This window comes from Narcine bancroftii, chromosome 9, assembly GCF_036971445.1.
Source record: "Narcine bancroftii isolate sNarBan1 chromosome 9, sNarBan1.hap1, whole genome shotgun sequence".
Classification (NCBI taxonomy): Eukaryota; Metazoa; Chordata; class Chondrichthyes; order Torpediniformes; family Narcinidae; genus Narcine; species Narcine bancroftii.
In genome coordinates, this window is record NC_091477.1 from 123,025,474 (window position 1) to 123,040,767 (window position 15,294).

A 15,294-nucleotide genomic window follows, 5' to 3' on the forward strand; every position below is an offset into this window, starting at 1 on the left:
GTGAGTAGGGGGGGGGGGTTGCCTGTAAGGGGCGGGCCGTGATTGGGCGGTGCCTGTGAGGGGCGGGCCGTGATTGGGCGGTGCCTGTAAGGGGCGGGCCGTGATTGGGCGGTGCCTGTAAGGGGCGGGCCGTGATTGGGCGGTGCCTGTGAGGGGCGGGCCGTGATTGGGCGGTGCCTGTGAGGGGCGGGCCGTGATTGGGCGGTGCCTGTAAGGGGCGGGCCGTGATTGGGCGGTGCCTGTGAGGGGCGGGCCGTGATTGGGCGGTGCCTGTGAGGGGCGGGCCGTGATTGGGCGGTGCCTGTAAGGGGCGGGTCGTGATTGGGCGGTGCCTGTGAGGGGCGGACCGTGATTGGGCGGTGCCTGTGAGGGGCGGGCCGTGATTGGGCGGGCCGTGATTGGGCGGTGCCTGTAAGGGGCGGGCCGTGATTGGGCGGTGCCTGTGAGGGGCGGGCCGTGATTGGGCGGTGCCTGTGAGGGGCGGGCCGTGATTGGGCGGTGCCTGTGAGGGGCGGACCGTGATTGGGCGGTGCCTGTGAGGGGCGGGCCGTGATTGGGCGGTGCCTGTGAGGGGCGGGCCGTCATTGGGCGGTGCCTGTGAGGCCATCCACGTCCCGCTCCTATTCCCGCTCCGGACATGGCAAACGCCGGCTTTCAGCTGCTGGGCTTCGCGCTCGCCCTCCTCGGCTGGGTCGGGGTGATCACCAGCACGGCGCTGCCCCAGTGGAGGACCTCGTCCTACGCCGGGGACAACATTGTCACTGCCCAGGCCATCTACGAGGGGCTCTGGATGTCGTGTGTGGCTCAGAGCACCGGCCAGACGCAGTGCAAGGTGTACGACTCCATGCTGCAGCTCGGCCGTGAGTCCAGGGTGGTGATGGTGGGCGGGATGGGACCGGGGGTCGCGGGGCGGCTGGGAGGGACCGGGGGTCGCGGGGCGGCTGGGAGGGACCGGGGGTCGCGGGGCGGCTGGGAGGGACCGGGGGTCGCGGGGCGGCTGGGAGGGACCGGGGGTCGCGGGGCGGCTGGGAGGGACCGGGGGTCGCGGGGCGGCTGGGAGGGACCGGGGGTCGCGGGGCGGCTGGGAGGGACCGGGGGTCGCGGGGCGGCTGGCGTGGAGGGGCCATGAAACGGAGCTGGAGACGGGACCGGGAATTTGGGTGGGTCGGGGGGAGGTGGAGGTGAAGGGGTCGGGGTGGGGAGTGTCCATGGAGCGTCCGCGAGAGTTGGCTGGGGAGAAGTAGGGAACAGGGCTGAAGACGGGTCCTCGACCGAAGGGGCAGACGCCGCCCGGTCTGGGAGTGGGTCCCGGTCTGGGAGCGGGTCCGGGTCCGGGCCGTGGATGCCCGGGTGTTGGCGTCGTTACAAACGTCGTGGTGCAGCCGGCAGGGTGGTTCTGTTGGTGGGGCCCCGCCACTGCCGCCTGTAGCTGCCGTGGATGAAGGCTCAGAGTCGTACAGCACCGTAACACGCCCTTCGGCCCAACCAGGCGATACCGACCGTTAACATTCAGGGCAGTCCCCTTATCCTAAAGCCTTCATGTATCTGTCCACATGCCTTTGGGACATTGCCATCTCTCGTTCCCTCTGGCAGCTAATTCCAGAATCCAGCACCGTCTGTGGAAAAAGTTGCACTTAAGGTCCCTCTTAAATCTTCCCATACCTTAAACCTTTGCCCTCTAGTTCTAGAACAATCTACCATGGTGAGTAGACTGAGCATTCACTTCATCCATGCCCCTGATGATATGAATATAGATCACCCCTCATCTTTGACTCTTGGAACAAAGAGCCAGCCACCCAGGATAAGTGGTGGTGTAGGAAGTGTGAAAGAAACCGAAAAGTTGCAGAGAGCCTTGGACAGTTTAAGAGAGGGGGCCGAGCAATGGCAGATGAGAAATGTACAGTTGGACATTTGGGAAAAGGAAATAGGCAGATTATTATTTGGATGGGGAGAAAATTCAAAATTTGGAAGTGCAAAGGGACATGGGAGTCCTCATGCAGGATGACCTAAAGGTTAATCTCCAGGTTGGATTGGCAGTAAAGAAAGTGAATACTACGCTGACACATTCATTTCGAGAGGAATAGCGTACAAGAGTAAAGAGGTGTTGATGAGGCTCTGTGGGGCTCTCATTTGAAGAACTGTGTGCAGTTTTGGGCCCGTCATCTTGGAAAGGACATAATGATGTTGGAGAGAATACAGAGAAGATTTACCAGGATAATTCCTGGAATCCAAGGGCTCACCTATGAGGAACATTTAGTGGCTCTTGGACTGTATTCATTGGAGTGTAGAAGAATGAGAGGGTGTCTCATAGAGACATTTTAAATGCTGAAAGGATTGAATGGAGTAGATGTGAATAAGATGTTTCCTTTGGTGGGTGAATCCAGGACAAGAGGACACAGTCTTAGAATTAGAAGGGACCTATTTAAAACAGAGATGAGGAGAAATTTCTTTAGCCAGAGGATAGTGGATTTGTGGAATTCATTGTCGCGTACAGCTGTGGAAGCCTGATCAATATGGGAGATTGACAGGGATCTAAATTAGTCAGGGAATCAAGAGATATGGGGAAAAGTTGGAATTTGGAACTAGATGTGAGAACAGTTTCGCTCAGGGTGGAGCAGATTCGATGGTGTTCTTTGATCTTGTGGTAATTCAGTCCTGGCACTATCCTGGTGAATCCCCTCTGGACCCTTCCATGGATTCAGTCACAATAAAGGGTCCTGACCTGAAATATTGGCTGATGATTGTACCCATGGACTCTGCCTGACCGCTAAAGCCATCAGCCTCTCAATGTGTGCTCCTCTTGAGCCCTTCCTATGGCTGGGAGTTGAGAACAGCACAGAGTGTGCCCAGCGTGGGCTCATTAACGACTTGTACAGGTCAAAGGTGCGGATGTAAATATATTAATGACATGAATGTAAGTTGTAAAGAGGATGTAAGACATCACCAGAGGGATGGAGAAAGGTTCACTGAGTTGACCGAGATCTGGCAAGTGGAGCGTGAGGTGGGGAAATGAGCAATTGTGGATGTTGTTGGCAGTGCCTTGTGAGAGTGGGCCGTGCTGGGAGTGCAGAAGGGCTGGTATGTTCCAGAGGCAGTCAGGACACTGGTTATGTCAATGCCAGCAGGAACAGGGCTGACCACATGAAAGGTTGAGAACAGTGGCCCATGTCCCCGATCTCCATGTCAGTTTGGCCAATTGACAGGGCTCTGGCCAGATAATGATCCACCTTCTGATCTTCTTACTGAAGCACCTGATCTCACTCTTCCCTAATGTCATGCTCCATTGGGCACAGTTTCAGTCTCTCTGGCTCTCTCTCTCTCTTCCCCGCCCACCACCCCGGCCCAACCATTGGAGAATCACACCATCCCCTTCTGCCCATTGGCAAACTTGAAAACCTTGGTTCCCTCCTACAGATCATTAATGTAAATAGTGGCCGACAGAGGGAGACTGATCACCAATGGGATCATAGTTAGGCAACATGGAAACAGGCCCTTTAGTCCAACAAATCTGATGCCTCGCACAATGGGAAGGGTTCTTCTGCAAACTGACCAACCAGTTGTCTGTAATTGTTCATACAGCCATGTACAGAACATGGTTAACAGAGAGAAGAGTTATGCTGAGAAGCAAGATGGATTAACACCAAGGAAGGGGAGCACTATTGTGGGGTTCCTTCAAGAGCCTGATGGCTGCGGCGAAGAAACTGTTGGTGCACGATTTCACACTCTTGATCCTTCTCCCAAAGGGGAGAGGGAGAAGAGAGTGTGTCCAGGGTCCTTCGACTGTCTTTCCCAGTTAGTTGAAGATGTAGACAGAGTCTGTGGAGGGGAGAGAGGTTTGAGTGATGTTCTGAGCTGCTTTCATCACCTCCTGTCCTTGAGCAGAGCAGCTCCTGTCCCAGCAATTCTGCTCTTGATGGTGGACTGTTAGGAGTTGTTGAAGGATTGGGGATGGGGATGTGGGGAAAATGCCTAACTCCACACCCACAAAGGAGATGCCTTTGTGACCATCGCATTAGCAGGCTTGTCCCAGGTCAGGACAGTATTTCTCTTCGCAACTTGAAGCTTCCTCCTCATTTAACTTCTGTACCGTTAATGGGGACTTCATCTCCTTCAACTTACTGATTATGGAGTGACAGGTTCTTGACACCAGCCCCATTTGCCTATGATTGGCCCATATCTTACTTGCTATGAACTTTACTGGTATCATTCAGAAGGTTGCTAACATGTTGGATACAGGAGACATGACAAACACCAGGGTGGTGGGAGGGGTGACGAGAGCAAAGGTTGGGCAGGCTAGATGTGGAGAGAATGGAAAAGGGGTGTCAGTGCCTCAGTGATAGAGCTGCTGACCTCGGTGCCAGGAATGTGGTTCCAATCCCAACCCCAACACTCCTGTTGGGAGTTTTTATTTTCTCCCTGTGGCCACGTGGGATTCTTCCCATACCCCAGAGACCCGCAGGATGTCACAAGTTGTCAGCCAACCTGCCTTGGTTGGGGGGGGTGGGGGGGGGGGGGGAGAGAGTGAACATTGTTACATTGGCAGATTTCCAGAAGCAACGTGACACCCTGCATGTTTGTTTTATAGTTGTGCTTCTGGCTGTAGATGTGTTAACCTGCCTGGATAGCGGGCAAAACAAAGCTTTGGACTGCATATTGGTACACATGACCAAAAAAATACCTGGTAGAAGTTAATTGGGTGTAAATTGGGCTTAAATATCCTGTTATGCTGAATGTCTAAATTAAAAAAAACATTCAATGAATTGGTCCTGATGTGGTAGGCACATCAAAACGGGGAGGGAGGGGTGGGGGGGAAGGGTATGTTTTCTGGCCATGAGAGATAACAAGGACACAAGGAAATTTGGGGACTTGTCTCTCCACAAACCTGAAAGCCATGAACACTTTATCTCATGGAAGTTCCAGTTGGATTCAGTGCCTCCAGAGTTCTGATGTTTCAGAAGAGGACATGTTAGGGGAAGTTGCTGAGTTATCCAGAAAGTGGGTGATGTGGGGCTTTGTGGTAAAGCTGGTGTGTGTTCCATTCTTTAAGGCAAGAGGTCCTGGAGGGGTTAAGTTAATGCAGGATTTGTCTATAGAGTTTGTTTGCTTAACTACTGATGGTGATCTCACTGTCAAGGGCAGGTTGGAACAGGGCAGATCACCTCACTGGTGTACTTGGCTGCTCTAATTCCAGTAATGATACGTGTTTGATAACAGCCTGGCTGTGAGCTGGAGGGAAGGTTGCACACTCCATAGGAGTCATGGAGAGGCAGTCTCCGGACCTCGTGTTGCACATCGTTCATGGAGATTTTCCTCCCTACCCTTAGCACACTCTCCTTCATACAGGAGCAGGGTTCACATACTTCCCTGAGAGGAGGGCATTTCTGACACGTCAAACTGCCAGAGTCCAATGATCCCTGCATTCTGTGCCCACATTCCTGACCTCTATGAAGGGTACATCCTCTCGTTTGGTTGAGAATGTGTCCATCATTTCAGTCATCCCTCTTGTCATCTACCTTCTGGGTTGGTTCCTGTCTCTCTGAGCAGTGCCTGCCATATTTCTCTTGTTAAAGGCATCATCTAAATGTAGGTAGTTGTTGATGCACCAGCCGAGAGGCAAGAGTGGGACACCCCCTTGCTTTTTGCCCCCCGCTCTGTCGGATGTGACCCAGTTAGCTGAGATGCACTCTCTTGGCTGCATTGTGGAAGAGATTACAATGGGACAGATTTAGCAGCAGGATAACTGCAGCCATCTGGGCTGGGGGCGACTGTTCACAAAAGGAAACAGGAGCAAGAATAGGTCATTCAGCCCTCTGATGTGCTCCACCAAGTAATGCATTTAGAAGGTCGGATTGGAAGGCTGAGTACAGGGTTAATGGGAGGATTTTTATCAATGTGGAGGGACAGAGGGGCCTTGGGGTCCATCTCTTAAGTTTGCTATGCAGGTTGATAGGGTGATAAAGAAGGTTTATCTTTTACTGGCCTTCATTAGTCATGGGATAGAATTAGAGTCAAGAGGTACCATCCATATATATCCAACTTCTCCTTAACTGCTAATATCGAGCCTGCCTCCGCCACTTTGTCTGGAAGCTCATTTCACACACCCACTACTCTCTGAGTAAAGAAGTTCCCCCCCCCCCCATGTTTCCTCTAAACTTTTTCCCCATACTCTCAGCTCATGTCCTCTCATTTGTATCTCCCCTTCCTTAAAGGAAAAAGCCTCTCCGCATCCACTCTTATCGATACTCCTAATAATTTTAAATACCTTAATCAAATCCCCCCACAACCTTCTATGCTCCAAAGAATAAAGATCTAACATTTAACCTTTCCCTATAACTCAGACTCAGTAGCCCTGACAACATTCTAGTAAAATCATCTCTGAACTCTCTCCAATTTGTTGATATCTTTCCTATACTTTGGTGACCAAAGCTGTACACAGTACTCCAAGTTTGGCCTCACCAATACCCTGTACAATTTTAACATAACATCCCAGCTCCTGGACTCAATGCTCAGAAACCTGTACTTCATGCAGCAAATGTCAGTGATGGATCTTTATCTTTGCTACATGAAGGAGACTGTTTGACCTGCTGAGTTTCTCCAGCATTGTGTTTTTTTACTTGGAATATTTTGTTCAGTTCTGGTCGCCTCATTAAAGGAAGGATGTGGAAACTTTGAAGAGGGTGCAGAGGAGATTTACCAGGATGTTGCCTAGATTGGAGAACAGGTCTTGAGGCAAGGTTAAAAGAGATGGGGCTTTTCTCTTTGGAGTAAAGAAGGATGAGAGGTGACTTAGAGGTCTACAAGATTCTGCGAGGCATAGGTAAGGTAGACAGCCAGCACCTTTTTCCCAGGGAGACCACAGGGATCTGTTTAAGGTGAGGGGAAGGAAGTTTAGGGGAGATGTCAGCAGTAATTTTACACACAGAATAGTGGATGCCTGGAAGGCATTGCCAGGGTAGTGGTGGAGCCTGCTACAATAGGGACATTTAAAAGACTCAGTCACAAAAATGCGCCTCCCACTCTGTGTGGGAGATTTCTCATTCTGCCACCTCTCTCCCTTGCAGGCACCCTCCAGGCGACCCGTGCCCTCATGATCATCAGTATTCTTCTGGGAACCCTGGCCAGCCTGGTCTCCACTGTTGGGATGAAGTGCACTACCTGCTTTGGAGATGAGCCAGTGAAGAAGGCGAAGGTAGCAGGGGCTGGCGGAGTGCTCTTCATTGTCTCAGGTACACAGCAGGGTCTAAATGTGTGTTCCGGGGGCATCAGCAACTCTGGAAATGGGGTGCCTGGTTGGTGAAACGTGTTGGTCTTCAGATTCACAGTGGAATATTGGAGAAACCACCAGAGACCTGACAAGTCCGTTCACTTGGCAGCTGCGCTGTCCTGACAGTGGGATCCAAGGACGAGCAGAGAGGGCCATCTCCTGACCAGGGAATCATGGTAAAACCATGCAGGATGTCTGGACTTTAGTGTGGATCTTGTGGAAAAGGGCAGAGCTGCCAAGTGTTTGAACAGAGAGGTCACCAGTGACATAGTCAACAGCAATAATCAATCTGCTGGTGGAACCTTCAGTAGGGAAGTTACAGGATGGGCAAACTCTCTCATGGATCTGACAGATTGCCAGGCAGGCACACAGGTGGGAGAAACGAACATCAGAGCTTGTTGAACTTCAACACTTTCTGTCAGAGCAGGTCCCTTCCCCAACATCCTGCCGCACAGTTCATCTGTCCCACCTGTAAAACTGTGAAGATATCCTCTGCTTATTGATGTGTTTTGGAATTTCACTGGCCTTTCCCAGAATTTCATCCTCAATAAATGCTATCAGTAATGTTGATGAGACTTCACCTATGCTCTCTGTCACCACACACTCACTGCCTCAACATGGGCCCCACTCTTCCCCTCCATTCCTTGCTGTGATTGGCCAGGGTCAAGTCTGGGTAGGGGTCTGATTGGCCCGGCTCAGTTAGGTTGCTCCAATGGTTCTTGGATTGGCCAGATCTGCGTTAGGTCAGTGGGTCTCTGTTTGAACGTGGTTTGAATAATTGGATCAGATTGACCGGATCTGGGTTGCTCCAGATGGAATCTCTGATTGGCCGGCCCTGGACCGGGATCTCTGATTGGCCGGATGTAGGTTGGACTAAAGGGTAGTTGGAGTTTGCCAACCTTTCACCTCCTGTGAGATGGGGTCCTGAGCATGCACTCTCCTCGTTTCCCACAGGTCTCCTTACGTTGATTGCAACGGCATGGTTTGGAAACAATATTGTGCGGGAATTCTATGACCCTTTTACTCCGGTCAACACTCGGTAAGTTCTGAATGGATCTTCAATATGGCCTGGCTCAGTGAACAATTCTCCATCTATGGCCTGCAGGTTATAGACCGTAGAACAGACCAGCACAGAACCAGTCCCTTTGGCTCATCTGATTCATGCTGAGCTATTGTGTGTTGGAATCTTAATTGTCTCTTGGACATTAGCACAGGTCTGTAGGCTGCAGGTCTCAATGAAGATGCACATTCCTCCTCTCTCTGTTCTCCAGTCCAAGGCTTTTTGCTTCACAACCCTTTTGTCAAGAGGTATCTGGGAATGCACATGTGCCAATGGACACCCACATACAGCACAAAAACAGGCCCTTTAGCACACCTTGGCCTTGCTGACCATCCACACCAATCCCATTTGCCTCTAGATTCTCGACCAAGACACTCAGGCCCAAGACGTTGACTGCCTTTTACTTCCCGTGGATACTGTGTGGCCTGTTGAGTTTCTCCAGTGCTTTGTGTCCTGCACTTGACCCCAGTGCATGCAGACTTCATGTTGATCTCCCTTCTACCCTGGCAACTGGAGCGCTTGTCTTGCTGGTTGTAGTGAGAGGTGCCAGGGTAGTGATTGAAGCAGATACAATGTTAGCATTGGAAAGGTGGGCACATGAATGTGGAGGGGACGGTATACTACATTTCTCCCCTCTTCCAGATCACTTGTGTATATCGTGAATCTGAGGAACATCTTCCCTCTTAGGTGGTGGGTGTGTGTAATGAGCTGCCAGAGGAGGTTGTGGAAGGAGACACTTGCAACATTTGGATGGGTCTGTGGATAGGAAAAGTGTAGAGGGATGTGGGCTCAATGGAGGAAATGGGATCAGCTTAGGACAGCACCTTGGCTGGCATGAAGAACTGGGGCTGAGGGCCTCTGTGTGCATATTGACTCTGTGGCTTTGAGGAGGTGACTGCTGAGGCTGGGATGTTGAAGCAGAGACTCTGCTGGTGGAGCAGCATCTGCAGGGAAGAAAAATGGTCAAGATTTTGGGCCAGAGCCTTTTGTTAAGGCTTTTCCCACTGCTGCTCGAGTTGCTGAGTTTCCCCCAGCAGAAGGTGTGTTGACTCAACACGTGGGGCATTTGCAGGAAGTTCTCACTCTGTTCTGGTGAGATGCCGTCACGATACATACCAGAGGACATGGGTTAAGGATGAAAAGGGGAACATGAGGGGGCGTGTGGATCAAGCTGGCAGCTGAAGTGGTGAATGTGGGCCCAATTTTAACATTTAAGAAGAATTTGGATGGGTGCGTGGATGGGAGAGGGATGGAGGGCTATAAGCTGTGTGCAGGTCAGTGGGATGTGGCAGATTAATAGTTGGGCACAGACTAGAAGGACCTGTTTTTCTGTCCTGTAATGTTCTATGTCTCAATGTGGCATGTGTTTTGACAGATAGTTGTGTTTTGTTTGAAAGCCTTGCAGCAATCTGATGCTGAGTCTGACTTATCAGTGGGTTTGGCACAGGCTTATTAGATGCAGGCAGTGCAAGATGCAACAGGCAGAGGAATGTTCTGGAATGGAGACATGTTGGTTCTAGCCCCGGATGTCTACTTTTCCTTGCACACACACCAGTGCCTGCCCTCGGAGGCCTATTCTCATGGCCAGCGAGGGTCTGAGTTGATGCACACAGGGACTGGGGCGCCATCATGGATAATGTACTGGGTGTCAGGGGGGCGGAGGGAGAGCGCAGGCAGTGGTCAGGCTCAATGAACGGTGACCCCTTTCTGGCTGTATGTTGTGTTGAGACCCATCCTCCATATGAAAGCATTCTCTGGGTAGGTAAACCCCTCAGCTTCTGGCAGGTCAGAGACAGTTACTGATGTGCTCTTTCCCTCGCAGGTTCGAGTTTGGCCAGGCCCTGTTCATTGGCTGGGCCGCAGCAGCCCTTTCCATGCTCGGCGGAGCCTTCCTCACCTGCTCCTGTGCCAAAGGAGGGTCCCAGGGCCGTTCCTACCCACGCTCCAATCCATCTGCTGCCAAGAACTACGTGTAGGCTTGGCCTGTGGGTCAGACATGCCTGCTGGCACCTCTTCCACTGAGGGAAGCCAGGGGTTGCCTTGATGACGGTTCCTGCATGACTGGCAGGGAGTGAAGGGGTTTTATTGGTGGGTATTGTCGTGAGATTGGATAGGGATGTGTGCACACCCAGCAGTGGTCCTTGCATTTCCACCGTCAGGTGTGACCAAATCACCCATCTCCAATTTCACTGTCAGTACCTTCTCTACACACTTATTGTCAGTTGCATATCAAATAATCGTGAATAGTTGTGCATTTCATTAGTTAGAGTGTGATGTTAAGCTTTTCCTGCAACTTCTAACATTTGGGAGGAGAGTTCTTATGGTGTGCATCCAGTCGGATGGTGGGGAACTTCCTATTCCAGTCTCCCACCCAGTATAGTGTGATGCAAGCTTCCACCTGTTTCCACCCCCCCCCCCCCCCCCGCAAAAACACTGGAGAACAAGCAAATGTACACATTTTAGCTTTTGTTGCCCTGTCTGTGAACCTCAGGAAATGGCTGGTGTAAGAACACAGCAAAGGCCTTGTTCTGCAGTGAGGGATCCTTCAGAGGATCCCTGGACACTGGCTCCTTCTGTGTCAGAAGATCCCACTGGCCATCCTGGGGCAGCCGCTCGAGGATTGGGCTGTGGGCTCGTCCTCCCGATGTACTGTGGCCGGGACGTGGCTCTAACAAATCCCAGTGCGATGAAAGTCAAGGTCAGTGCAGTTACTGCATCTTAACTGCTCCTGGGCTTGCTCCTGCGTTCCAGTGGTTTGATTCTGCAAATGACCGGCCCAACATTGCCACAGAGCCACTGCAGTGTTGCATTCCTTCATCTGGAATAGAGACAACTGTTTCAGCATTGCTCAATGCATTGCTACGCCTCATTTAACGTGGCACTATTCAACCTCTGGCTCACGTTACACTCACAACCTTCTTCCCGTTACATCTCAGAAAATGTTTTGAGCCTTCCCATTTTCTACATGCTGCAACATACTATGTGGGCTGTGATTTCAGGGCATACTGCAGTGGTCTGTTGGTACAGAAGGTGTATGTGAGCCTGCCTCCCCCAGGCACCAGGGCACCTTATCCATCCTGCTCATGCTCCAGGCCATTCCTTCAGCTTTTGGTTCTTTGCTTGTTCGCTTAATTTTTCAATAAATGGAGATGTTTTAAATGAGAGCTGGTGTCTATTTGGAAGTTTTCAGATTTGACCCTTTGATGGTTGCAGTATGTGCTTTATCCAACGACATTGTTCTGGTGGTGTGGAAATGTTGGGGGTGGGGAGGCCACAAACTCCGTCTGTGGGCTCTATTGCTACTGGAATCCTGCAAGACAAAATCCTTCAACTGGATGGCTTTAACGTGGCCAAATTCCTCCAGCATTTCTGCTTTTTTCATGGAATCCTGCAGTCCAGTTCTGGGCCGAGACGCGTTGCCGGTTGGTACCCATTCCGACCTCTGTCAACATCCTGCGGTGTTCACTGCGAGCACCTCCCTCCCAACTCTCTTCTTGCCTCTCACCCCTCCTCAACACACTCCTCTCTTTCCTTTCCTCCATCTCCTCCTACCCCTACTTAGTTCTCTTCACTCTCCCTCCCACCATTCATCCCTGTGCACTCCCCTTCCCCTCTCCTCATTCCAATGCACTCCACTCTTTCCACCCCACCCCCCCCCCCCCCCGCCTCCACCTTTTAATTCTCTGCCTTCTAGATGTTCTTGGAGTAGTTCTCTGTGCTTTGGCAGTGTTTGGTGAATGTTTTTGGAAGGAAGTATTTTTGTTGTGGAGTTTAAATCTCGTCATCATGTTGTGCGCCAGCTACTCCCAGTGAGAGTTCCAAGCCTGTGTTATTGATCCCTCAATGGTGATCCATCTGAATGATTTATACGATCTTTATTTTAATATTGTCCTTGATTTTTTTTCCTCAGTAATGTGATCACTATTGCCCCAATGTTCCCCTACTTTCTCCGTTGATTGATGGTTTCCTTAATTTGAGCTAGTTCTACATTTCCATGTGTTTTACCTGTGGGAATGGAATGATTCCTGTTTATCTGCTCCATGCTTAGTTCCTTCTGCTGGTGGGTTGAACCACGTGATTTTGTTGCTTGAAGCTTATTATTCCTTCACCTCCGATCCCTGCTGGCTGTCAGCTTTACCTTATTCATGCACATCTTTTCACACAGATTCTCTTTTATCCATAGCAGTGACACTGATCCCAAACCACTTGTCTCTAATTCAGCCTGTTGCAACTTGCTGGCCAAGGCCTCGTGCCTGAAGTTGCAGATGGGGGAGGGACAGTGTGACTACTGCTCTTCCCACCTCTCCTGGGCTCTTGGCTGGGGAGCTCAGGCTAAGGGCCAGTTTTGAGTGAGTAGGGATGATGGGGGCTGATTATCAAAGCCTGTCCCTGTTTGTGGTGGGTTTAGAATGAGGGAGATGTTGGGGGTTTGGGCTTGGATTGGGATAAGGGTGAGGGGTCACTTGGAACACTGGGACAGAGGATCATGGTGGAAGCTCGAGATGGGTCAGGCAGAGGTTTGCAGTGGGGTGTCAGGGGGGGATTAGTTCCAGAGTGCTGCCATTTACTGAAGGCTGGCCATTCTCTGGAGATTGGGCTGTGGGTTCCTCGCCCCTTCCCCTGCCAGAGAGCTCATAGTCCACTGAGGGGGCACATAGACAGGATTTGAACAGGGATTCCTGGAATGAACTCCACCCAGTGGAAATGTTTGTGGGGAATGTTCATCAGCTGTCTCCCACACCCATGAACCCACCACATTGCTTTGACTCAGGTCAACTTTTAACAAGCACCACTCGAGTGCAATAAAGATAGGCTGTGACTCATCGCCCCAGCTTCAGAACAAGCAGCAGGTAAGCGTGTCCGGGCAAGACACTGAAGCTTGGCTCATCTCCTGGAGGCTGGGTCCATTTGGAGTTTGACCATTCCCAGCCTCCCCTTCAGATTTCTAACCTCTGATGGCTTCAATGTCCTCCAGTTCCCCCCCCCCTCCCCCCCCACACACATGTGGTTGCTATAATTTTCCCCCAGGTGTGGGTGAGCGGCAGAGTCTGGGGAAAAATTCACTCATTCCATGAGAGTTATTAGCCTGCTCTCTAGGTGGGGGAAAGAGAAGAATAAAAAGGGAGTTGGGAAGGTGGGAAAGGGATGGAGGGGGGAAAGGGATGGAGGGGGGAAAGGGATGGAGGGGGGAAAGGGATGGAGGGGGGAAAGGGATGGAGGGGGGAAAGGGATGGAGGGGGGAAAGGGATGGAGGGGGGAAAGGGATGGAGGGGGAAAGGGATGGAGGGGGGAAAGGGATGGAGGGGGGAAAGGGATGGAGGGGGGAAAGGGATGGAGGGGGGAAAGGGATGGGGAGGGGAGGGGGAAAGGGATGAAGGGATAGAGTGGATGAGGAAGGGAGGAGGGGAGGAGGAAGGGATGGGGAGGAGGGGAAGGGAGGAGGGAAGGGAGGGGGGGAAGGGAGGGGGGAAGGGAGGGGGGAAGGAGGGGGGGAAGGGAGGGGGGGAAGGGAGGGGGGGAAGGGAGGGGGGAAGGGAGGGGGGGAAGGGAGGGGGGGAAGGGAGGGGGGAAGGGAGGGGGGGAAGGGAGGGGGGGAAGGGAGGGGGGAAGGGAGGGGGGGAAGGGAGGGGGGAAGGGAGGGGGGAAGGGAGGGGGGGAAGGGAGGGGGGGAAGGGAGGGGGGGAAGGGAGGGGGGGGAAGGGAGGGGGGGAAGGGAGGGGGGGAAGGGAGGGGGGGAAGGGAGGGGGGGAAGGGAGGGGGGGAAGGGAGGGGGGGAAGGGAGGGGGGAAGGGAGGGGGGGAAGGGAGGGGGGGAAGGGAGGGGGGAAGGGAGGGGGGGAAGGGAGGGGGGGAAGGGAGGGGGGGAAGGGAGGGGGGGGAAGGGAGGGGGGAAGGAGGGGGGGAAGGGGAGGGGGGGAAGGGAGGGGGGGAAGGGAGGGGGGGAAGGGAGGGGGGAAGGAGGGGGGGAAGGGAGGGGGGGAAGGGAGGGGGGAAGGGAGGGGGGGAAGGGAGGGGGGGAAGGGAGGGGGGGAAGGGAGGGGGGGGGAAGGGAGGGGGGGAAGGAGGGGGGAAGGGAGGGGGGGAAGGGAGGGGGGAAGGGAGGGGGGGAAGGGAGGGGGGGAAGGGAGGGGGGAAGGGAGGGGGGGAAGGGAGGGGGGGGAGGGAGGGGGGGAAGGAGGGGGGAAGGGAGGGGGAAGGGATGAAGGAGGGAGTGGATGAGGAAGGGAAGGGAGGAGGGGAAGAGAGGGGGGAAGGGAGGAGGGAGGGGATGAGGAAGGAAAGGGATGGAGGGGGGAAAGGGATGAGGGGGAAGAGGATGGGAAGGGAAGGAGGAGGTGAGGGGATGAGGAGGGAAAGGGATGGGAGGGGGAAAGGGATGAAGGGAGGGAGTGGATGAGGAAGGGGAAGGGAGAAGGGGAAGGGAGGAGGGGAAGGGAGGGGGGAAGGGAGGGGGGGAAGGGAGGGGGAAAGGGAGGGGGGAAGGGAGGGGGGGAAGGGAGGGGGGGAAGGGAGGGGGGAAGGGAGTGGATGAGGAGAAAGGGGGATGGGGAAGGGGGGAAGAGGATGGGAAGGGGAAGGAGGAGGTGAGGGATTTTGAGGGAAAGGGATGGGGAGGGGAGGGGGAAAGGGATGAAGGGAGGGAGGGGGGGAAGGGAGGAGGGGAAGGGAGGAGGGGAAGGGAGGAGGGGGAGGAGGGAGGAGGGGGAAGGGAGGAGGGGAAGGGAGGAGGGGAAGGGAGGAGGGGAAGGGAGGAGGGGAAGGGAGGAGGGGAAGGGAGGAGGGGAAGGGAGGAGGGGATGAGAGGGGGGCAAGGGAGGAGGGGGAAGGAGGAGTGGAGAGGAGGGGAAGGGAGGAGGGGAAGGGAAGGGGAAGGGAGGAGGGAAGGGAGGAGGGGAAGGGAGGAGGGGAAGGGAGGAGGGAGGATGAGGGGGCAAGGATGAGGGGAAGAGGAAGGAGGAGGTGAGGGGATA

At 53.5% G+C, this 15,294-nt stretch overlaps 1 protein-coding gene across 1 annotated transcript; it reads left to right on the forward strand.

Annotated features, from left to right (window-relative positions):
* The first annotated feature begins 583 nt into the window (after positions 1 to 583).
* On the forward strand, positions 584 to 11,486 carry LOC138742770 (claudin-1-like). The gene is made up of 4 exons (XM_069897642.1): positions 584 to 860; positions 7,062 to 7,226; positions 8,219 to 8,303; positions 10,147 to 11,486. The coding sequence occupies exons 1-4, from the start codon at positions 638 to 640 to the stop codon at positions 10,298 to 10,300; spliced, it is 627 nt and encodes a 208-aa protein (XP_069753743.1). The 5' UTR covers positions 584 to 637; the 3' UTR covers positions 10,301 to 11,486.
* Positions 11,487 to 15,294: the final 3,808 nt, after the last annotated feature.

Excerpts from the sequence above, each read along its gene's own strand:
- LOC138742770 (XM_069897642.1), top strand. The coding sequence starts at position 638 with ATGGCAAACGCCGGCTTTCAGCTGCTGGGCTTCGCGCTCGCCCTCCTC. Across the intron at positions 7,227-8,218 it reads AGTGCTCTTCATTGTCTCAG|GTCTCCTTACGTTGATTGCA; the intron begins GTACACAGCAGG and ends CGTTTCCCACAG. Across the intron at positions 8,304-10,146 it reads TTTACTCCGGTCAACACTCG|GTTCGAGTTTGGCCAGGCCC; the intron begins GTAAGTTCTGAA and ends TTTCCCTCGCAG.